The sequence below is a fragment of the Onthophagus taurus genome, chromosome 6, assembly GCF_036711975.1.
Source record: "Onthophagus taurus isolate NC chromosome 6, IU_Otau_3.0, whole genome shotgun sequence".
Taxonomy (NCBI): domain Eukaryota; kingdom Metazoa; phylum Arthropoda; class Insecta; order Coleoptera; family Scarabaeidae; genus Onthophagus; species Onthophagus taurus.
Genome location: NC_091971.1, coordinates 12306818 through 12331222, shown reverse-complemented (window position 1 = coordinate 12331222; position 24405 = coordinate 12306818). Strand labels below are relative to the sequence as shown.

Genomic DNA, 24405 nt, shown 5'->3' with positions numbered 1-24405 from the left:
TAATTCAAAAATACAATTTAATTAAAATTTTTGGTTTTATTAAAAATAAAATCTAAATCCTATCACAGATCATATACTGCAAAAATTTTTATAAGTTATTTATAATTTATAATTTTTTTTATATCTTTTCTTTTTCATATCCTTTATTTTCAACACCATTTTCGTTCTGCTTTTCTTGAACATTCCCCATTGCCCAATGTTGTCTTTCGCCGGAGGCACATAATCCATAAATAACACAACCAAATAAATATATTCCACTTGTTATATAAAAAACTATTTGCCATTCTTCTTTGGTCTATAAATAAGTAAAAAGATTAAAATTAATCCTTTTTTTGATTAAAATGAAATACTTACAGGCGTAGTTACAATCGCTCCAGTAATAATTGGACTAACAATACCGGGAATTGTAGCAAAAGTATTTGAAATCCCCATAAGTACGCTGGCATGTTGGGGGGCGATATCCAAATGATTAACGCTGAATCCGGACCATGCGAAAGCTCCAAACCCAACGGCTAAAGTTAAACAAGCTGTTGATCCCCCAGGTGAAAGCCAAAATGCCGCACCCAACATAAAAACGGTTTGTGCCAAAAACGCTGAACAATTAAAAACTCGTCGCACTTGAGTCGTTGTTAAATAACCTTTAGTGAGGACCCAATCGGAACATTGACCAGAAAATTGTATCATTATCGCCATTGCTAGGTATGGTAAAGCGGACATTATTCCAGTTTTACCAAGATCGAATTCCAAAACATCTTAAAATAATAACAAAAATTAATGAATTTCAAAAATTATACTCAAAGCTAATTTCTTTTACCTTTCATAAACGATGGTAATTGTGTTATTAAAGTATACCACCCCCAATTTTCACTAAAATGTGAAACGATGATTGCCCAAACCGGAACGGAAGTGGCCATACTTAACCAAGGATGTTTAATATTTTTATTAACCGCAACATCACCCAAAGAATTTCTAATCAATTCTAATTCATCCCGAGTGATGTTTGAATCAAGTTCAGGGCCTTCACGCACGATCCATAACCACAAAATGAACCAAATAACACCAAGCGTACCAAAAACATAAAAAATGCTTTCCCAACCCAACCATTCTGCTAAATAAGCCGAACAAATCATCGATATAACCGTCCCAACGTAACTTCCGGAATACGCAATCGTTGCAATCCGACCTCTCTCTAATGGTGGAGCCCATCTCGAATAAACAGCTTGAATACACGGATAAGTAACTCCTTCAAAAACTCCTTCAATAACACGAATCGTGATTAATAAAGCTACGCTTGATTTAGCTAAGAATGGTGTGATAATTGTGCAAACTGAGGTTACTGCGATTCCTGCCCCAAAAACTTTAGCCCCTCCGATTTTATTTGCCAACCATCCGCCAAAAATTTGCGTCGTTATGTAGCCGTAAAAGAACGAGGATAAAATGTAACCCCGAACTGAGGAATCCCAATCGAATTCTTGTTCTTGAATAATCGTGCCATTTTCTAGTGTTACGTTACGGATTTCGGTCATAGATACGATGCTAATACTGAGATTCACGCGGAGAGAGTAGACATTGAAAAATCCAAAAAATGCCATTATTGCTACTATGTAACGTCTTCGTTTCCAAAACATCCATTTTGGGGAATTTTCAACGCTAATAACAAAAGAAAAATTAAATTTATTAAGATAAGTATAAATAATTAATATTAATATAATAATGGAACGTGACGAAGACATTCATTTCAGACATTTTACTCTGCAACTTTCGGAAAAGTATTCAAAACTCTCAAACATTGCTTTCGAAAAGCCTAAGTGGTGTGAGCAGAGTAAATTAATTGCAAAAATATCATCACATGAGGCTAACATGTTAGCTTGGAATCAAGTCACTCCCAGATATTTAACTGGCTGAGTGAGATTTTGTGGAATTTCAAGTAGAGCAAACGAAGTTGACTCAGTCTTAACTGTCAGTGCTCGAAGGCACCTTTCTTCTTGTTCAACAAAGTTAAAATGTCTCAAGATATCATGGATGATGCTACTCATGGCTTGCTAATGAATCGATTTGGTCTAACACATCAAAAGAATCGATAACTCGTTTCCTGCTCGATTATCATTCATCACATCTATTAGTTGAAGCCATTGAGGAAGCAGAATACTGTAAGATAAAAGTTACTTGACATATAACCATTGTGATACTGATAATGACTATGATTCTGATGCTGTGTGAGTATAAATTTTGTTTCTGTATATGAGATAAATCATTTTCATTAAAGAATGTTTAATAACTTTTACTATTCATTAGCTTTTTATTGTTTTTTTACCCTTTTTGAAAATTTTGACCGCGTTATGCATAACTTGACTAAGCGACAAATGAAGAATGTTGAGAAAAAAAGAATTTTCGTTTTCATTTCTCTAAAAATAATCATCATATGGCTTAAAAATCGACGATTTTTTTTAATCAATGTGAAAATGGCCCAAAAAACACGTTATAAATTAAAAAAAAAACTTCTATTATATGATAACTAACTTCAGGTTTAAAATGTCAACCTCAATTTTGACATATTTGTAATCTTCATTAAAAATCCTTTAAAATGAGTACAAACACGACATATTTATCTTCAATATTAATGAAGTTATGGTCAACTTCCGGTTAAGAATATCAATGTCATTTTGACATATTCTTAATTTTTATAAAATGTGTTAAAATTTGTCACAAAAACGGAAATATAATAAAAAAAAACAAAAATTAAGGTTGGTATTAATATTTAAAAATTAAATTGCTATCTTCATTGTTGCTAACTTCGGGTTTAATGTTTTTTATTCTAACTTTTTTGTTTTTTGAGATAAATGCATCTTGTTTGGACACATTTTAAAGGTATTTTAATAAAGAATACATCAATAAAGAACACCATGAAGTTGTCCATTTGTCTATTATATAATAACTAACTTCAAGTTTAAAATGTCAACCTCACTTTTGACATATTTGTAATCTTCATTAAAAATCTTTTAAAATGAGTACAAACACGACATATTTATCTTCAATATTAATGAAGTTATGGTCAACTTCCGGTTAAGAATATCAATGTCATTTTGACATATTTGTAATCGTCGTGAAAAATCCTTTAAAATGAGTACAAACACGACATATTTATCTTCAATATTAATGAAGTTATGGTCAACTTCCGGTTAAGAATATCAATGTCATTTTGACATATTCTTAATTTTTATAAAATGTGTTAAAATTTGTCACAAAAACGGAAATATAATAAAAAAATCAAAAATTAAGGTTGGTATTAATATTTAAAAATTAAATTGCTATTTTCATTGTTGCTAACTTCGGGTTTAATGTTTTTTATTCTATTCTTTTTTTGTTTTTTGAGATAAATTCGTCTTGTTTGGACACATTTTAAAGGTATTTTAATAAAGAATACATCATGAAAGAACACAATGAAGTTGTCCATTTATATATTATATGATAACTAACTTCAGGTTTAAAATGTCAACCTCAATTTTGACATATTTGTAATCTTCATTAAAAATCTTTTAAAATGAGTACAAACACGACATATTTAACTTCAATATTAATGAAGTTATGGTCAACTTCCGGTTAAGAATGTCAACGTCAATTTTGACATATTTGTAATCGTCGTGAAAAATCCTTTAAAATGAGTACAAACACGACATATTTATCTTCAATATTAATGAAGTTATGGTCAACTTCCGGTTAAGAATATCAATGTCATTTTGACATATTCTTAATTTTTATAAAATGTCTTAATATTTGTCACAAAAACAAAAATATAATAAAAAAAATCAAAAATTAAGGTTGGTATTAAAATTTAAAAATTAAATTGCTATCTTCGTTGTTACTAACTTCGGGTTTAATGTTTTTTATTCTAACTTTTTCGTTTTTTGAGATAAGTGCGTCATGTTTGGACTCATTTTAAAGGTTTTTTAATGAAGATGACAAATATGTCAAAATTGACGTTGACGTTTCAAACCGGAAGTGATTGTATCTCCATTAATATCAAAGTTAAATATGTCGAGTTTGGACTCATTTTAAAGGATTTTTTATGAAGTTGACAAATATGTCAAAATTAATAGTTAAAGTTCGAACTTTTTGGATTTTTAAGAGAAATGCGTCATGTTTGGACTTATTTTAAAGGTTATTTTATGAAGATTACGAATATAATAATAAAATTAAAGTTGACATTGACAACTGAAAGGTTTTTCACGACTAAACCCGAATGTTTTTAGTCTCAGAATGATTGTAGCTCTAGGTCTTGTGTTAGTTCTAGTGCTAATGTAAAATTAGTTTAGCCGTGCGTCTGAAGTTCGTTGTACATACAAAATTTTTATTATATCTATTTTGGAATTCAAACAATAAGTTTATTATAATAGCCTTGTTTATAGATATACAGATGTGATACCCAGATGGCAGGGTAATTTATGTATTAATTTACACATGAAATACAAGAATCAGGTTGTGCAGAATGAACTAACAATAAGATTGGAAACAAGTTGTAAGTGCAAAAAACATGCTGTAAAGAGAACAAAAACTGAAGAGATTATGTATTAATTTACACATAAATTACTTACATCTGGGTATCACGAACTAACATACATACACAAACTAACATCGGTAGAATAACTATGTATGTATATCTATAAACAAGGATAATAAGTTATATACATTTATTTAGTTATCGATAACCTTCAAATGTTAAGCGTGTTTCCTCGATTGGTTTTTCTTTTAATGAATTGGGAGGTTTGTGCAAAATGATAAACCTATTGTTTGAATTTCAAAATGGATGTTATAATAAAAATTTTGTATGTACAACGAACATTAAAGATTTTGACGAGTCTACTGATGAAGGGCAAGGTCCGAAACCTGGTTTAGACAAATAAATAAAAAAAATCACCTTAGTATAAATTATTCTTATATAATAATATATTAATTATTAATTTTTAAGTTTAGATAATAATTGTTTTTATTTATCGAATGCAAAAATAGTTGGCAAGAAAGCAATGGAATGGAAAGAGAGGAAGACACTTAGGATAAGGCAATAAACAAGATTATCACCAAAAAGAGGCAAAACTATACAAGAAGCCTAAAGTTTTGCAAGAAATAAAATAAGATAATAAGCCAGTACGTAAATGATAGTTATCCAAAGATATTAGATACACTATACAGCGTGTTCATAAAACTTACTTACTTTTAATGTTTTTCAAATGGCTTTTTCATAAGTTTTTTAAATGGAACACCTGTATATTATGTGCTGGTTGAATTGCCCATCAAGTTACCTTTAATTAATGATAAGTATGTCATATATCTAACTTTAGTAGTTTTCCTGATATTTAGAATAATGACATTTTATTACACATTTTTCTTTAAATTCTAAATATCACGAAAACTATTAAAGTTAGACATATGACATACTTATCATTAATTAAAGAGAACTTGATGAGCAATTCAACTAGCACACAATATACAGGGTGTTCCATTTAAAAAATTTAAGAAAAAGTTATTTGAAAAACATCAAAAGTAACTAAGCTTTATAAACCTCCTGTATAGTGTATCTAATATCTTTGAATACTACCATCTATTTACTGGCTTTGACTATTGTCTGACGTAGTTTCAACGCAAAATGTCGTTTTTATATCGTTTCTAAAAAGATCCTGTAATGGGCACATTTTAGAAGAATAATTGAATATCTCAGGAACTATGAACGCTGTGAATTAGTAACGTATACGATTGTATAAACAAATTTAGTTGTATTCATAATATGATAAAACATACAGGTGTTCCATTTAAATAAATTTACGTACTATCGGTTACGCTTAAATGGAACATCCTGTATAAGTGAAAATAATTTGTCGTAATAGAAAGTGATGAGTCAAACAAGTTTTGTATAAAATATTTTTTTGTTTTTCAAACGGTTTAGTAACTATATAAATAACTCAGCCTGTATACAGTGCGGTCCATTTAACCTGAGACAAACCAATATCTCGGCATAATAGTAATAATCCATATAAAAGTTGTTCTATATAAAGGGAGAAACCATATGACAATAACATTTTTTACCTTGACCTTATTTTGAAGGTAATATGAAGGTCACGACCAATTTTAAATCACACCCTATATTTTTGATTGCAAAATCTGAATGAAAGTAATTCTAAGGATTCACCAGCTCAAACAAAACAACTTTTATTTGAATGATTTTTATGTTAAATGAATTGTTTTCGAGATATTCGCTTGTCACAAGTTGAATGGACCAGCCTGTATATAAATATGTAAATATAGATATGTAAGGAAATGGTTATCTCCTGAAGTAAGATAGCTAACGAAAAATGTTAAGATACAAATGTTTTAGTGTTTTTTTAAATGTATTACAATAAAGTCAAATGAATATACAGGTTGTCAAAAAGTAGTGACGAAAAAATTGACGAACACCTTATATGTTATTCCATATTTCATTATTAATTTATCATAAACCTAAACAAAACCGTTTTTAAGATATTAAGCTATATAATAATATATGTATTTAAAATCTCAGTTTTGTTATAAAAGTTATAATAGAAATCCGTGAAGTGGAGAGAACTGATTTACTACCGTTTAACGTAATCTTTAATTGTCATGAAGGTTCAATAAAAAATTTAATACCTAGTACCCTGGTTTTACAGATGAGGGTTATTTAAATAAGATTCGACAATGTTATCTTTTAATTTATATTTATTATCTCTAAACGTTATCAGCGTAAAAATGCGGATTCGTGCAACAATTCAATTAACAAGGGTTAATAAATCAAAGTATTAACGTAAGCCATAGTAATAGTTTTTCATTCTTTTTTATTAACTAATCCTTTTAATCTCTCCACAGATAATCTATTCTAAAAAAATAGTAATAGAATTACATAGATAAGGTAATATATCGCTATGTTTACAATAACAACATTCCCAATATTGTAGATTTTTGAAATGATAATTTTTTTGTCCTCGATTATTCGATAATTGCAATAAAAAACAACTTTCTCTAAAATTGTAACTTTATTGAAATTAAGTACGAATAATTTGATTTTGTACGGATTTGAAATGGAATGTTGTAATTTAATTCGAAATTTGATTATTTATTGTAACCGAAAAATTCTTTATTTTATCACTTTCGCATTGATATGTTTTTAAGAATGTGAAACAATAGAACATAAATTGATTAATAAGCTGATTAAAACAACAAAAAATTAATAAAGCCTTTTTTATGATTCTATTGATTTTATCGGTTGATTATTCCAGTTTATTAGTGTTTATTTTCAAGTAATGAAGGTGTGAATAAGCAATAAGTGGATGAATATCAAATGGAAAATAAAAATGTTACGAGAGTCATAAAAAAATTGTGGTTTTTCATAGAATTTTTTTTGTTTTAGATTGTAAAGTGTTAACTTTTGAAATTATCGATCGATATTTGTGAATTGTTTAAATAAATTCTTTACAGTTCAAGGACAAAAAAAATTTTCTATTACTAAATTATTCATGGATGAAATTAATTAATTATTTTTTAAACTTTATGTAAGTTTAACTAAATCAAATAATAAATTGTTATTAATAAAATTTTTTTACAGAAAATGAAAACCTAACTCAAAACTCATAAAATAAAATACGATATATATTAATTGTATTATAGGAATAAAATTAAAACTCACCTTTTTTCATTTTTACAATCAAAATCTCCTTCTCCAAGTGCTGTCATAATGAAGGACTAAACTATAATCGCGGAACGGAACGGATCTCAACTCTGAGAATGTCCGAGTGCGAATAACTCCGGACACTGAAGCTTATTAACAACCTCGCGCATTCACTTTCCAGCAAAAAGGTATTCTAATCTATTTCTCCTACTTAAACCTAATACAAATTACCAAACACTCATCTACCATTTAATTTATTTAATTTCTAATCTGAAAAATAACATTTATAAATTTTATTTTTCGGTTGCTGAATTCAATTAAGTTTTCGATATAAATGTTTTGGAACAAATTGAGATAAGTATATTTATAGTGGGCGAAAAATGTATGGAGCATACTTGCCTGTAATAAAACGATGGCATTTTTTTTTATCCAGGTCCTAATAAATTATAATCGAAATCGCACACGTGCTTCATATTATCCGATTGAATGTAATTCGAAAATTGCCTTCCATTTTAAAGAACATTTGGCAATTTTTCTATTTTAATCTTATTAAATTATTACCTGATAAATTGGTGACCTAATTCGTTCAAAATGATTCATAGAAAGGTTGCAAAAATTCAAGAAGTTTTATTATGTTATAAACAGTTTTTTTATCACTATAATGTAATATATGATTGTTGAATCAAATATGAGCAGGAAGTTATATCTTATAAATAGTAATTTTTATTAGTGATAATCTATTGTTGAGTAATCCTAATCATAAAACTATCTAAATAGAAAGATAAAAAAATTTTTTAATGTTGTCGACTTATCATAAATTAGATACCATAAAAACCAAAAATAAAAATTAGCAACTGATTATAACGCCAGAAAACTTCTATGGGAAGTTTACACAAGCTTATGTATTCTTTCAAATCAAATTTCTTCAATAACTAACCCATCCAACAACTTAATAACCAAATCTGTCTTCTACATATTCTTTTGGAAAGCTGAGCAATCTGTAAACATTTTAACTTTCGCGATTCTGAGCTCTTTTAATGCTTCAATAGTTGCAAGCAATTCTAATTCGAAACTTATTCGGCGAATATTGTGATAAATAAAATTTCTTTGCAGTATTATCTTCCCTCCAGACAGGCTGTGCGTGCTATTCTAAATAAATTTGGATCGAGGTATTCATTATTGGACGTTACTGTGCCAGTGAGACAACGCACCAATAGAAATACCGAAATTATAGCAACATTAAGCGCTGAAAATGAGCCAAATCATTCGATTTCGAGTTGTTCACAAGAATTAAGAATCTCTCAAACCTCATTGTGGCATAATCATTGCATAAAGATTTTGGCTAACACTCTGACAAGATCAAATTAAATTTAATTTAAGTTTCCAATTTCCCATTAAACACCTCTTGCATTCTGCTTACATCGCTTTCTTCTATAAGTGTTACAATGTTTAAGTTCACAACCTTATTTGTTCTTTTGCCAAACTTAAAAAAAACAATTTTGATCATGACGGTGACGTGGTTCGTCAGTTTATAATAATTTAGTGAGTGTAAAAGAAAGTTCATTCATTTATGGTATAAAAGGCATTTTGCGTAAGATATGTTCTGACTAATTGTGGCAGATGATTGTAAAATTTCGTGCCCCAGTAGTCAGCTTTCTTATATGTCTTTGCTAAACGGTGACATGGAATACGTAGATTGTCTTTTTATCTGGTTGGATTGTCGTGTTAATCGGAATTTTTTGTTAATTTGGCCAGTTTCTTACTGGTGGTTGTTATACAACTGAAGATAAATACGGAGGGTATGGTAAGTATCTTATATTTAGTAAAATATTCTTTGCAACTTTCTGTGCTTTTTAGATTGAAAAGTGCACGCTTCTGCAGTAGGAAAATTCGTTCTGCAGCCGAAGAGAAAAGGATACCGTAGGTTGCTCGGCTGTGAAAGCTAGCATAAGATGTAAGTTTAGTAGCTTCAAAGGTACTAATAGTTCTGATTCTCCTTATGTAGTAAATTGCCCCGTTTAACTTTTTTGCATAGACCACTTGAGTTCCTCATCTATATGTAACCCCAAAAATTGTATTGATTTACATTCTGCCTTCTCATGTCCTCATTAAACATGATTTTTTGCGTCTTCTCTTCGTTTAATGTTAGGCCATTGTTTAGCATTGTGCATCGATTCGCAAGTGTTATTTTGAAGATCTTCTGGCGATTCTCCAGTTTTTCCACACTTTTTTCTATTTGTTTTCTGCTAGCTGTATTGCAAATTCATTGTGTAGCTGTTTTTCGTGCTTTATTAGCTCTCTCAATTCATTTTTGTATTTCGTGTAAATTTCATATGCCTCCTTCGTCTTTGTTTGTTGTGCGATAATCCCCAGGATTTCAACTTTGTTCATTTTGTCTTTAGTTTATGTTGATAGATTTTCTGTTTTTTTTTACGGCAGATTGTAGGAATTTCTTTTTCAGGACAGTACTTATTGAAGATGTTTATGAGGTGGGTGTAGGAGGCAGAGAACGTTGCAGCTGGTGTGACATCCCACATTTTCAGAAAAGAAATACTGTGACATATTTGCAGCAAAATGGTAAGCATTTGAATCATTTACGTCCAGTCTTTTAATAATCTCTTTTTTCGTTTCAGCTTTATTGTTCTTGTTACGCAATTTTAATAATTAGGCATAATGTTCGGAAACGTGAAGATTTAACGTTTCTCTATCGTATTGTTCTTCGTTCCAATCAAAATTATGTTCAAATCGGTTAGCAAGGTTGAACTATAAAACGATTATTACTGGGTTCACTGTAAATACCGTTAATGATGTATTCGGGAACATAAGCGGAAGAAAACATGAAATTTTCATGTAAAGTAAGTATATTTTCCCGTTTAATGTAGGTCAACTTTTTTTTCGTTCGTAGTCCGCACAGCACTTCTGCAGTCTGAAAATCTTCAGAAAATCAGATGCCATCAGATCTGATGGATGATAGGATGTGTTCGGATAGAAAAGAGGATACCATAAGATGCCATCAAGTGAAACGAAGCAAAATATGACGACCTAGCCGCTTGGTAAATCTTTAGTCTTCTTATTGCAAAAACTGCGGAAGTCAGCCTAGACAGAAGATAGCTCAGGTGCACATCCCACGTCAAAATGCAATCCAGGTGCAAACCCAGAAATTTCACACTGACAAGTTCTTTTATTTAGCCTTCAAGTTAGGCTTTACTCTATCTTTCAATACTCTGGACATCAATACATCATTTGCATAGAAATATGTTTCTGCATTAATATTGAATGGCATATCAGTAATACACATATATAATAAATTGAACTCCCAGAACAGACCCCTGAGGGACACCATGTTTGATTTTTAAGTTGGATGGTCTTTCTTTTGCATCACCATCCCGACATTTTTCTTTCTTGCTATTAGCGTCGAACTCTTTGCAAATACGTGGCAAGTAAAATTCAATTCCCAACGTCATAGAACTAATAACTAGTTTTGTTTCAAATTTCCGTCAAGTTTAAAAACAAATTCAACTTTAGTTTTTCCATTGCAAAAATGTAAACAAATTATTAAGCAAAAAAATTTCTGTTCGTGCAACCATTTTTGATACTTATCTTCTAATCTTGAATCTAACTTTTTTTCTTTGAATCGCACTTTAATCTGTAACATCGCGGTTGAGCCTCCAGAATTGTAGGTTGTTACTCAACAAACACTTTTCACTGTCCTGAATTTTTTGCCTATTCTACTCTGTAGAAATCTACAACATAGATAAACATAGAAACAATCAGTAGCGTTATTGAATATGTTTTTTAAGCAATGGAAAATTGCTTATCTTGAAACAAACGCCACGGGAAAAAATAAATTTATATTTTAATTACGTTATATGTAACGTTGTTTCCGTGATCAAAATGACAACGTAATTTTAATAAAAATAAATACGTATTTTATGTTACATAACTATTTTAACAGCTCACATTGTTCCAAAAGTTAAATTAACTTTTGTTTTGTAAGAATTTCTTAGAAAAACAAAAACGGTAAAAAATTATAACAATGCCAAACCAAATTTAATTTGGCTTTCCCAAGACCGCAACCAATAATGGTAGCATAAAAATTTACATTAAATATAAACTCTCAGCAACCAAACTAAACATTTAGGTTCATTTTGAAAATAACAGTCAGCAACCCAAGTGACACTGTATATATAATTGTAACAAGAATAACAAAATTGCATGAAATGTAAGTTTTGTTAAATTCGAATTTGTTATAAGCCATAAAGAATTTCTAATACAGTTTGTATCTGATTTCGCAATCCTTACTCAGAATTAACTTCATCAGCTGCAATGTTAAATGCCTGTGTTAAACACTGTATGCTATCCTCAATATCAACCAAGAGTCGTCCTCTTCATCTGCATAGTATTCAATCTTGATTTTGTAATCATCCATAGTAACCATACTTTACACTACATACTTTGTAATGTTTGTCCTGTTCTTCTTCTTTTATCTTTACTTTGCTGAACGTTTTGGTTAGATCAACAAAACAGAGGAAGGCTGCCTAACGTTTTTCCCCGGAGTTCTATCTGAATCTTTTTGATGCTCTCAACATTTTCCTCAACATTGTGTGGTCCATACATGTTATTCTTCATCTCGTTACTAAATTTCGCCATGCGTTATTTGTGTAGGCAACTCTAGCAATCAGAAAGACGTGAGTAAACGACATACTCAAATGTATATAAACATTTTCTTGCAGAAGATGAAATAAGTATGTTGATATCAGTTCTAAACAGATGAGATATTTTGGTGTTGCTGTGTAAGATGATTTTTGGAAGCAAAGACTCTACTCTTTGGAGATGATATGATAATGCTGCCTAAACCAAAGTATTTGATTGTATCTGATTTTGCACCCCTTGCTCAGTATTAACTTGGGTGACGTACACTATGCTTTTTAAGTGACCCCAAAAATAAAAATCAACAGGAAACTTCCAGAAAGCAACTTATCTAGATGTCGCCACATATATCGGATATTTATGATATTTATTTGTCTCAAAGAGTAAATCCCCAAGTTTATGTGTATAGGTTGAGAATCATCCTGTAGATATCTGCTATGAGTAACTTGAATTACTACTTTTAAATCATTAACCATACTAACTTTATATAAACACAAATTTATATACAACAGCAACATTAGCTACAACTAAATCTTATTCTTAAAGCAATAATAATGTATTATTTTCTCATAGCAATAAGTATCTCTTTCTAGGTATTTCTTTTTAGTTCTTTGTTTGATAATAAATATATTATTCTTTCTAGGTATTTCTTTTCAGTTCTTTGTTTGATTATAAATATGTTAAAATTCCAGTCTTAAACTGTGTAGAGGTGACTTTGAGCATACTGTACATGACTATAGGTCTATTAAAGAAGGGATAAAAAAAAGGTAGGTGGTCCAAGGGCATAAATACTAGATTCTGGGACATTCTTGAACATTTTTTCGTTTTAATCATAGTTACTCCATTAATTTTCATCAAAAGTTAAGTGTTTTTTAAATCTTCATTTGAACAAAATTTAAAATAATTAAATTCTTCTTTAATAAAAAACCAATAAGACATTTTGTGTGTCTTAATTACGGACATCATGAACCCATATTGTGCTGGATAAGAGCACAACATTATCTTATCATTATCCTTTGTTTGGAGAGTACAAAACTTATATTTAATCTTTGACAAGTTATATTTTGACGAAATAATAATCTTTGTATTTTAAATAAGTAAATCGCAATAATTAAACCATCCACTATTAGTTGCTTCTCTTTCCATCAACATTCATCTAAAAATCAACATAAATTAGCAAAGTAAGTTATAAGTAAATCTCATTTTATGGAACTCTTAATGTATCTTATTCGTAATAAGTAAAAGTATCTTATTCTATACCGTCCAATACCGTCTAAAGCTAGGAAAAGTGAATAAAAGCTTAAAAAATCACACAAGTGAAAATTGAGGTTATGTTTGTTTATTTTGACGTTTCTGTTAAAATTAATTTTAATTTTTAAGGATAGATGGCGATAGGATACATAATGTAAATTTATTGATTTTTTTTTTAAATATTTAGTAATAATTACAACTTTAATTTGTACTTAATTAATAACCTTTTTTAATTAAGCAATAATTAAATTAGATTTAATTTTAGAGGTTTTTTTGACTCTTTTTTTTGGTTACTTACGTGTCATCGAAGTTTGAGGTTATGGAACAAAATCTACAATGATTTTTAGTTTAAAAATATATAAGTACCGATTTATATATTTTTAATCAATCGTTTCGACATTTATGTACTTTTTATTAACATCTGATTTATAAATATATTTTATTAAGATTAATTACTGAACTCTGATTACTTAGAATATACATACATGTGATAAGGTTATCATTGGTAATTACACAATTATAAAAGGAAATACCTTAATTTTTGAACTGTTTTTATTTTGTAGTTATTACATAGTTCATTCTAAAAATCTTTATCATTGAAATTTAACGTTATCTGTTTGTTTATGTTCATTGTGGGAAGTCCCCACTTCTTTATTATAACCATACCAATCAGTTGCATTTAGTACAGATTCAAGCTAAGATGGCTTACCGTGAGATACTCTGTGAAATATTCTCTAATAAATCTGCAGAAACTATAGATAATATTATAAGGATTGTTGAAGAAAATGGTGGTGGTGCTGATGATGAAATGTTAGAAACTATGATCAATTTGCTTTCCTTTACTGGAAATCCAGACAAAGAAGATATTATACTGACAAAGAATAGTGAACCAGATGAACTTTTGGATGAGGCTACTGGAATTAACTGGGATTTAGCAAGTAGTTCAAAAAAAAGTAAGTACCTACTCAAAAATGAATTTAAACAAGCTAAAAAATTGTTTTAATATAGAACAAGATGTGTTTACATTTCAAAAATTAACTGATGTTTTGCCAAATGCTGACCCCTCCTATTTAGAAGAAAAATCAAAAGAATTACACTGCGAAGAAGATTTACAAAATTTCATTGATAACGCCCTTGACAATAAAAATTATCCTACAGTAGAAGAATACTTAAAAAGAAAAGAAGAAAAATCAGAACGCCAACATTACACATCAAATTTCCATCTTTATGAGTTCTTGAAAGAATTTCCAGATCCTTTTACATATTTTGAAGCCCAAAATAGAAACCACTCTTTGTTAATTAACGAAACAGACAAAGAAAACAAAGCTGAAGACATTTTAAATCAAGAAAAAGAGTTTGCACTAACATTTCTTTACAATCACTTTTCAAAACAACGTAAACGCGATATAAAAAGGATCTTTACAAGTTATAATTATGATGTTGTAAAAACTGCAAATCAATTATGGAAAGTACCACCTGCTTTTAAAGAAGCCAGATTGATTATACCTCAAGACGACGATTTAAAAACAAATATACTTCTCCTTAAAGAAATCGCTTTCGTTAAAAATGCGAAAGAAATACGTCGCGTAATCAAAGTACAAAAAGAAAATATCGAAAAATCGCGAAAATTAGGGTTATTACAAACGTGTTCGATCTGTTATTTCGATGAATTAGTCCCTGAGGAATGTTATATTTGTAGTAATGAATGCATTTTTTGTCGCGATTGTATTCGACAAGCAATTCAACTTGCAATTAATGAAGAAAAATTAGAAATGGGGTGTTTGATGAATTGCGGTGGCGATTATAGTTTGACCACTTTACAAATGGTTTTGGATCGAAAAACGTTCGAACGTTTTTGGCAGAAAAAACAACTTCACGAAATTGAAAAAGCTAAAATTGATGGCCTTGAATTTTGTTGCCTCTGTTATAAATTTGCTTATATTCCAAACCCTGATGATAAAATTTTTTCTTGTACTGCATGCAAGCAAGATTCATGTAGAGAATGTAAACATGAATCTCATATTCCATTACGGTGCAATGAAATTGAATATGATAAGGATGTTCAAATAAGAACTTTTATTGAAAATAAGATGACTGAAGCACTTGTTAGAAAATGTTATCAATGTGGTAAACAATATATTAAAAGTTCTGGGTGTAATAAGATTCAATGTAGTTGTGGAGCTAAAATGTGTTATCTGTGTAATGTTGCTATTAATAATTATGATCATTTCGGCGACAATAAGTAAATTTAGATGTTTATTTGGTGTTTTTGTGTTAATTTTGTTTGTTTTAGGTGCGCTTTATTCACCGACGATAATCTTCTTCATTTAGAAAATGTTAAGGAAGGTGCTAGAAAAGCTAAAGTTGAATTGGGAGTTGATAAAAATCCGGAAATGTTAAAATTCGATCCTGCCAAAGATTTAGAGTCTTGATTATAAATTAAATATTGATTAAAATTATTTTGTATTTTGCTACTAATCTAAAGAAAATTTTAAATATGTTTATAAAAATAATTTATTGTTTTATTTCCTTTTAATTAATCTATACATTTACTTAGGCTTCATTTCAATATTTTCTATGTTATAAATTATTTTTTAATATTTACAGTTCGTATTGCACATATTGGCCAAATTTTTTTCTTATAATTGAGATGTATGTGCATTAATAATAAATTAAACTAAATTTTTTTAAATTAATATACAATTTCTCGATAATTATTTAATATAATAAAACCTTGATATAATTATTATCTATTTAATACATCAATATATTTAAATATAAAAGTTATCGCTCCTTGATAGAATCCAAATCGGGGTATTCCCCAAGTTGCTCTATTCCATGTTCTCAGACAAACTCGGGGTATTCCCCGAGTTGTCTATATGATGTATAAATCAAGGACGCTAGTATACTTTTCATTGAACTAAAACTAACACTAGACCTAGAAAGTTTCGGGTTTCATAAAATGGACTTTTGACTATAACATACACTTCCTTTGTCGTATTAATCCGTTAAATCGAGGTTTTACTATATTAAAATATTTGTTCTATTTACAGTCTTTTAATGGTAACTATTTACCGTTGTTAAAAACGACTAGAATACATTTTGACTAGAAACACATTAATGTGTTATTAAATAAATTTTCTATACAAATTTTAATTCTAAATTGTAATATGGCATGTGATTTGAATTCACGGCTTTTCTTTCTTAATAACTAACAATTTTATGTTTAATTTTACTATTATTTAGATAGATACTTAAGTTTATAGACTCATTGTGTGATAATTTTGTGAGTATCTAAATAACAGGGTGTATTTTTGTTGTCAAATTTATAAAATAAAATTGAATTTGTTCGGTACATCTATTAATGAAAAGTAAGAATAGTTTTATTTAGCAATTATTAGCTGTCAAAACTTGTTATTATATAGTGTACTTTATGAGTGCTGTCAATGAGTTTTTCCATTTTAAAGGAATTTTGTTTTGACATTGAGAACTGATTTAAATAGAGATGTGAAATAATTGATATAAGAAATACCACCCTGCTATCTAATAGATCCACAAATCATCAAAACTGGACCAATGTACCTATCCAAGAAAACAACGATTTATTTCACATTTAATTCTATTATTAAAAAATTTACCCCAACTTTTTTTATCAACACGTTCGCTACCAACCTCATATTTGAGCCATATAGTTATCTCTAACAAACCAACGGCTCATATTTGAGACGATGATGTCGGTATACTCATTGTACATTAGAATGGGTAATGTACAGACTTCGATGCATATGTTTCTACAATAAAAATGATGACCTATCAAATCGTATGCATAAAATTAGTAACATTACAGCACAAATTCAATGAATACTGATTATATCAAATATTTCAAATGTTACACCATCTCTTAATGCAAAACGATAACACTACTACCATTTTCTGTAACATTTTTGCAGGCTTATTACTGTCTCAAACTATACAGGGTGTGTAAAATGTCTGGAATATAGTCAATAACTTCGCTATTTGTGGTTTTAAAGAAAAATGTTTCAAATGTTACAGCATCTCTTAATGCAAAACAATAACACTACTATCATTTTCTGTAACATTTTTGCAGGCTTGTTACTGTCTCAAGATACACAGGGTGTGTAAAATGTCTGGAATATAGTCAATAACTTCGCCATTTGTGGTTTTAAAAAGAAATGTTTCAAATGTTACAGCATCTCTTAATGCAAAATGATAACAACAACACTACTACCATTTTCTGTAACATTTTTGCAGGCTTGTTACTGTCTCAAGTTATACAGGGTGGGTAAAATGTCTGGAATATAGTCGATAACTTCGCCATTTGTGGTTTTAAAAAAAAATGTTTCAAATGTTACAGCATCTCTTAATGCAAAATCATAACAACAACACTACTACCATTTTCTGTAACATTTTTGCAGGCTTGTTACTGTCTCAAGTTATACAGGGTGGGTAAAATGTCTGGAATATAGTCGATAATTTCGCCATTTATGGTTTTAAAGGAAAATGTTTCAAATAAAAAATTCTCTATTAATTGTGGCGCATTTTACGGCGATATTTGCTTGTTTAGATTGTTTTTTGTTTCGTTGCTATGGCAACCAACATTGTTATTTTAAATGGGATGCATATGTTTTTTTTTTGCATATTTTGATACTGGAAAAAATGCGTTCTCTAAAAATATTAAATAGCAAATTACAATCAAAGCAGGCGCCGAAATAACACCGTTGACAGCTTTAAATGTCAAAAAATTGACAGTTTAAACAAATATGGCGCAATTAAGCGAACAAAGAAACCAAGTATTAATGATGTATGGGTACGGTGATAGAAAACGCACTCGAAGTGAAGTTTGTACACTGTTCAATAATATTTACCCGGATACACAATCATTTTTTTGACATTTAAAGCTGTCAACGGCGTTATTTCGGCGCCTACTTTGATTGTAATTTGCTGATAATATCTTCAGAAAACGCATTCTTTCTCGGTTTTTTTCTTATAAAACCATATGATTTGATATGTTCATCGCATAGAGGGATTTATCCTCTATCAAACTATGCAAAAAAAACATCCCATTTAAAATAACAATGTTGGTTGCCATAGCAACGAAACAAAAAACAATGCAAACAAGCAAATATCGCCAAAAAATGCGCCATGATTAATAAAGAAACTTGTATTTGAAACATTTTTCTTTAAAACTACAAATGGCAAAATTGTTGGCTATATTCCAGACATTTGACACACCCTGTATATTTCATTCGCGTTGAAACGAAAGATTTTCTGTGTTACGAAGAACTTCTTGCACTACCTGGAAGAACAATTAAATGCGAATAATTTAGTCAGTGTCTGCACCGATTATCTTCCATGAGAGATAAAAAAGGAAGCTTCATTGCCTTATTATAAAATGATAACCCAAACTTTACAAAATTAACATCATTTTGCATTAGCAAAAACTTTCCGCAAAATTCATCATTTCTGCATAGAGCTACTGCCATTGTTAACTATATTCGCGTAAATGTATTGCATCGTAAATTTTGGCAGATGCAAACTCTAGACGAGGAAACGTACAGTGTTGATTGTGACGACAAATTTTAAACTTTTATCAAGAATAAGGAAAACTATGTTATCTATCACAAGAAGCAATTTGCTGAAACTTTGCATTTTTGTCTGATATCATGCGAAAGCAAAACAATTTAAATATTTACCTGCAAAATTAACATTTTTTAAAACATTGCTTTTGCATTCGGATATATCTGCAAAACATTTTCCAGGGTAAGCAAAAATGTTGAACAAGCAGACATGTGAAAATAAAATATTTGATGAATATGTAGCTGTTCCGGATTCTTTAATATAAGAATATATTAAAAGCTTAGGACCGGCATGATACTCAGTGAGCTATTCAATCTACCCACTGAGCATTTCTAGTGGTGTTCAATTAATCTTTTATTCCTCAATCAGGTCATGATCGTGGTTCCAATTGGTTCAACTATTACTGGCGTATTCCTTTTTTGTTTGTTCTTTTTTTCACATTTATAGATGTATCAACTTATCCGGCTTCCATTATTACTGGCTAATTGAAAAGTGGCCTCTAATGATAAAAAAGTTCCCCACAAAATGAAGTATTTTGCAAATTTTGTCAATCAAAATATTGCAGAATAGAGTTAAACCAAGAAATTTGATTAATAACTGATAAATTTTGAAATATTATGTTTAGAAATAAAATCATCCATGGCAAAACATACCACCCTACCTACTATTTAGAAATGAAATTATTACTGCACTAATAGTGAATCAACAAAAGGTAGAAACAAAAAATATGTAACCTATGTAATCTGATTCAAGACTTCTACTTGTGTTTGAAAGTGATGCAATGTAATTTTTTGCAAGTTTTTCTTGCAACTTAAAGAGTGGGTTATGTGATTCCAGACTTTTCCTTCAAATCTGGAGTTTGGCCATAGATTTTTCCACCGTGAAGATTGCTCCTTATAATTCCACACTTTTCCTTGGTATCTGTAGTCCCACCAGTGTAATTCTATAATTTTTTGTTTAATCTGCAATCTTGACAGTGTAATTCACAAAGTCTAGAACCTGTAATATATTTAGTGTGATTCCAGACTATTTTTTATATCTCAAATATGCCCCATGTAATTTTTCATTTCGTTATAAAGTCACAACAGTGCAATTCCTGATTTATTGTAGAAGCCTGGAGCCTAACCACTCAATTTTCATTCTTTTCTAGCAAGTTTGAGTATTACCAGTGTGTTCTTTGCATCTTAGAGAAGAGAATATGGTATATTTATGACTAGTGTACAAATAAAAAAAATAATCCATTGACATCCTGCATAAAATATTTTTCTGCGTATCATAATGTATAACTTTATTTTATATATTCTGAAATAGACCTACATCCCACATATGAGCCATAGTAAAAAAAAATTTCATAATAGAATTAATTTTGTGTAATATTATTCAAAAATATATCATTGGTCTGTGAGAGTTACTCTTTTGCATAGTGATAGCGAACGTGTTAAAGTGATCCAATACTATTACAAATATTTCTGTACATAGGTTTAAACGGTTGAATCTCATCCACAATAGCCTCCGCCAAATAACATTTAACACCCGCCGGAACCATAAGTTTATCAATGGAACTTCTACATCGTAATTTTTTAACAATAACCGCCCTACAACGATCCTGCAAGTTTACGAATTCTCGTTTCATTGATGACAAAGTCATGGCGGTTCTTGCCGCCGACGAACAAATAACCGGATATAAAGGTTCTTTAATTTCATTTAATCCGCTAAAAGCAACGCCGAGACACTCACCGTCTTTATAATAAGTTAAAGTACCCGCGATGCCATCAAATAAAATTCCGATCCGCGTTGATTGATTTTCTTGAAACGGTTTTGTATAAGAATAAGTTTTTCCTGAATGCCAAAGGAGCCCTTTGTGGGATAAAGCCCAACTTTGATCGTCTTGTCCGAAGAGGTTCGTAAAAGAATTCGCGTGGAGTTTTGATTTTTTCGTTCCAATCCCAAACATCATGCTTGTACCGAAAATTCTTTGAGTTATTCTTAATTCCCAAAAATATCTGCCGTTGTTTAATATTCTTGTGCCGCGTACCCCTGCTGTTCCTGCGCTCCAATTTATGTGGAAATGAGCCGTGCGATAAGTTCGACCAAAAAATTTTACATCCGGACTTCGTTCCCAACGGTTCCAAATCCATTGGTCATCACATCCATTTTGTAAAGGGAGTGTTGTTTCGTTTTCTTCCATTTTAAGTTAATTGGGTTAAGGATCTTTTTGTTGTTTAACATTTTTAGAACTAAAATCAAAATTTAATTAATAAGATAACTGAGTCATTACGATCAATAATAACTAGTTTATTATCTCCTTTTTTCGGGTTATCTCAACCGTACAAAAGATAAGAATGTTAAACAAAAAAAATATGTTAAATACTTTTTGTTGTTTTAGATACAGATGATTAATCAAAAGATATAAATTAATTTTAATCATAACTGATATTTACTACACCAAAATGGTGGCAGTTTCGGGCAAAATCGCCACCCCCTTTTTATTTTTTTAACCAACCCAACTCAACACGAAAAAAAATAATACATTTAACTCACCTCATTTCAAGAATTTGTTTGTACCTGCTAAAATGTTCATTCTTCATTTTATATAATTTTTTGAGTGAACGATGATGTGGTTATCATGAGATAAAAAAACGTACTGAAACTCGCGAATAGTTTTCGTCGGGCACGACACGTAAGCGCAAGTCCAGGGAGATTCCTGCTGCTACGAACCCCCCCTTACAGCGCCACCGTTCTCGCAACCCCTGCATAACTATACCCGGGTGACTTACCAACCCCCGTGAGCCATGAAGAGGGTGGAATCTGTTTGGGCAGAGGTTGCGTATACTTACAATGTATGGATGTGTGTGTGCATGTCTGTATTTGACGGGGGTGGTTCTGACGGGGTTCAACGGCCTTTTAATTAAATCGAGGCGAATTCACCCTATTCAGTATTTCTTCAATTCCTTATAAATCTAGATTATTTAAAAGAAATTTTTTTAATTAATAAGATTAATAACAAATATACAAAATAATTATTTTTATTTTAATACTTACCTATTATAAAAAAATAAATCAAAAAAGTTTTGGAAAAACTTATTTATAATAGACTATTTTTTCAAATTACGTCATGCCGTTCTGTTGAAACCAATCTGTTCAACTCTTGATAAGAACGTCAAGGTGAATGCAATTTACACCGACTTCAGCAAAGCTTCCGATAAGGTTGATCACAATTTAATACTCTTAAAGCTGGAACTCATATTAGTCGCTAGTGTCTTGTTGAAGTGGTTTACCTCTTATATCTCCAACGGAACTCAGGTAATCATGACTACCCTAGATACCTCAAGGCAGTCATTTGGGACCACTTTTATTTACAATCTACATAGAAGATATAGCTAAATCTTTTCCTAACTGCAGATATCTCATGTATGCTGATGAACTTAAAATTTTTTCTCCAATTAGTAATCTAATATAATAATATAATATAACCTATAACCTTTACTAAGAAAAAACAATTCATTAAATTCAATTATGAGCACAGGTCTGGTGTTATGCATCGCGTCGACTCCATTAAAGACTTAGGTATCATTTTAGATAATAAATTACTTCTTGATCAACACGTTGATGAAGTTGTAGCTAGAGCTAATAGGATGCCTACTAACGCAGTGCCTATAATTTCTAAGTATAATACCTTCATCAATAGTATTTTATATTTCAGAAGCACTGTTTGGAATCTTCACTATCATGTTTACGTTAATAGAATACCGAGAGTTCAGATTAGGTTTCTGAAACACCTTTCCTATCGATTTCCTCATTCTTATACAGATTATTTGTCTGCCAAAATCTATTATATGCCCACGCCCACCAACACCTCGAAATAGTCTTCTTCTTTTCCTTTACTTTTAATTTAGAAAGGTCAATGATGCAATGCCGGATATTAATATTAAGGATATTCTTCTCTAGCTCTACAGCCCTGGGTAGGCCTTGGCCTGCCCCAAAATATCCTCCCAGTCTTCCCTGTTTCTCGCCCTTCTTCACCATACTCTTATTCCTATTAGTTTTAGATCCTCATCTACATCGTCAAGGAATCTCAGTTTCATAATAGAATATTGCTATTCTTGTGGGTTCATCTTCCTCTATTCTTATCACATGACCCACCCATCTCAAGCGGTTGATTTTGATAAATTGAACTACATCCATGTCGTTGTATGCTTGATATAATTCGAAGTTATATGGTATTCTCCATAGTCCGTTTTCGCTTATCTGCCAAAGATAGTGCGTAGCATCCTTTCAAACATAGTGCCTCTTCCTCTCATTTGGCAAGCACCCAAGTTTCTCATGCATATATTAATACCAATCGTATTAATGTTTTGTATAGTTTACAATTTGTCTGCTTGGATAAATTTGGTGAATGCCTTCTTTACATATTGCTGCGAGATTCCTATAATCACTATATCGTCTCACTCAGGTTCACCTGTGATTCACGTATCAACTTTTCAAGGGCAAGGTTAAACAGTCCCAGATAGGCAAGGTAATCCTCTGCTCATGTTGAAAGGTATTGACAGTTGTCTGGGCTCTGATTACACATTGCGAGTATAACTTTACTCTATCAACCGTGTCTATGTGAAAATATAATGACAGTCAATATCAATTTCATATGTCTTTTCAAGTATCTGTCCTTTACACGAAATGTGATCAATTGTCGAGCAATTCCTTCTGAATCCTTTTTGATCCCAATGTGTTTTCCACGTAGGATATCAGTCGTTTGTTAAGTATTACCGACAAGACCTTAAACTTCCGACCAACTTCTATATTCTTCTATAGTTAGCGTAATCGTATACATCTCCCTTCTGGTGTACCGGGTCATATAATTCCAGTGTTTCATTCTTCTGGCATCTTGTGTTCATGCCATATTTGTCTCAGCAGTTCGTGGAAGTGTGATGTAATCTTCTGGCCGCTGTGTTAAAGAAGTCTTGACGGCATACCGCCAGATCTCGGCGATTCTTCCACTTCTTCAACTGAGGGTGGGTGAGTGAGTTGATATTTGGCTGCGCGTATTCTTGTTGCTCACTGTCAGAGCACAGCAGTGTGTTGAAGTGACCATCTTCTCACTATCTCAATCTTCTCAGTAATCAGTTTTCCATCAGCGTCCTTAATCTGTTTCATTTATGGGCTAAAAGGGTCTCTTTTCATGTTCAGCCCTTTATAGAACTTCCTATACTCTCATTCCATGTTGCCGGCTTTTATCT

At 30.7% G+C, this 24405-nt stretch overlaps 3 protein-coding genes and 2 long non-coding RNA genes across 7 annotated transcripts; 2 read left to right on the top strand and 3 right to left on the bottom strand.

Moving 5' to 3' along the window:
- Positions 1 to 16: 16 nt before the first annotated feature.
- On the bottom strand, positions 17 to 8788 carry LOC111424411 (major facilitator superfamily transporter 9). Of its 2 annotated transcripts, none has more exons than XM_023057928.2 (4): positions 7691 to 8788; positions 815 to 1650; positions 355 to 752; positions 17 to 295 (listed from the first exon to the last, which is right to left on the bottom strand). In XM_023057928.2, the coding sequence occupies exons 1-4, from the start codon at positions 7735 to 7737 to the stop codon at positions 119 to 121; spliced, it is 1458 nt and encodes a 485-aa protein (XP_022913696.2). In that variant the 5' UTR covers positions 7738 to 8788; the 3' UTR covers positions 17 to 118. The 2 variants fall into 2 exon arrangements, with proteins under 2 accessions (XP_022913696.2, XP_022913697.2); XM_023057929.2 differs by lacking the exon at positions 7691 to 8788 and adding an exon at positions 4593 to 4818.
- LOC139430255 (uncharacterized) lies at positions 7785 to 10222 on the top strand. Its single transcript, XR_011640719.1, has 3 exons — positions 7785 to 7860; positions 8786 to 9626; positions 10134 to 10222. It is a non-coding gene; the product is annotated as an uncharacterized lncRNA (long non-coding RNA).
- Positions 10223 to 13128: 2906 nt separating this feature from the next.
- On the bottom strand, positions 13129 to 13861 carry LOC139430254 (uncharacterized). The gene is made up of 2 exons (XR_011640718.1): positions 13536 to 13861; positions 13129 to 13478 (listed from the first exon to the last, which is right to left on the bottom strand). It is a non-coding gene; the product is annotated as an uncharacterized lncRNA (long non-coding RNA).
- LOC111424369 (uncharacterized) lies at positions 13414 to 16086 on the top strand. Of its 2 annotated transcripts, none has more exons than XM_023057875.2 (4): positions 13414 to 13503; positions 14257 to 14526; positions 14582 to 15815; positions 15867 to 16086. In XM_023057875.2, exons 2-4 carry the CDS (start codon positions 14274 to 14276, stop codon positions 16003 to 16005), a joined length of 1626 nt encoding a protein of 541 aa, XP_022913643.2. In that variant the 5' UTR covers positions 13414 to 13503; positions 14257 to 14273; the 3' UTR covers positions 16006 to 16086. The 2 variants fall into 2 exon arrangements, with proteins under 2 accessions (XP_022913643.2, XP_022913642.2); XM_023057874.2 differs by lacking the exon at positions 13414 to 13503 and adding an exon at positions 13870 to 14078 and having other exon boundaries at positions 14137 to 14526.
- Positions 16070 to 22181, bottom strand: LOC111424360 (SPRY domain-containing SOCS box protein SP555). Its single transcript, XM_023057867.2, has 2 exons — positions 21713 to 22181; positions 16070 to 21408 (listed from the first exon to the last, which is right to left on the bottom strand). Exon 2 carries the CDS (start codon positions 21357 to 21359, stop codon positions 20610 to 20612), a length of 750 nt encoding a protein of 249 aa, XP_022913635.1. The 5' UTR covers positions 21360 to 21408; positions 21713 to 22181; the 3' UTR covers positions 16070 to 20609.
- Between the last annotated feature and the right edge of the window lie 2224 nt (positions 22182 to 24405).

Excerpts from the sequence above, each read along its gene's own strand:
- LOC111424411 (XM_023057928.2), bottom strand. The coding sequence starts at position 7,737 with ATGACAGCACTTGGAGAAGGAGATTTTGATTGTAAAAATGAAAAAAG. Across the intron at positions 1,651-7,690 it reads GATTGTAAAAATGAAAAAAG|CGTTGAAAATTCCCCAAAAT; the intron begins GTGAGTTTTAAT and ends TTTTGTTATTAG. Across the intron at positions 753-814 it reads ATTACCATCGTTTATGAAAG|ATGTTTTGGAATTCGATCTT; the intron begins GTAAAAGAAATT and ends TATTATTTTAAG.
- LOC111424369 (XM_023057875.2), top strand. The coding sequence starts at position 14,274 with ATGGCTTACCGTGAGATACTCTGTGAAATATTCTCTAATAAATCTGCA. Across the intron at positions 14,527-14,581 it reads AGCAAGTAGTTCAAAAAAAA|AACAAGATGTGTTTACATTT; the intron begins GTAAGTACCTAC and ends GTTTTAATATAG. Across the intron at positions 15,816-15,866 it reads GATCATTTCGGCGACAATAA|GTGCGCTTTATTCACCGACG; the intron begins GTAAATTTAGAT and ends TGTTTGTTTTAG.
- LOC111424360 (XM_023057867.2), bottom strand. The coding sequence starts at position 21,359 with ATGGAAGAAAACGAAACAACACTCCCTTTACAAAATGGATGTGATGAC.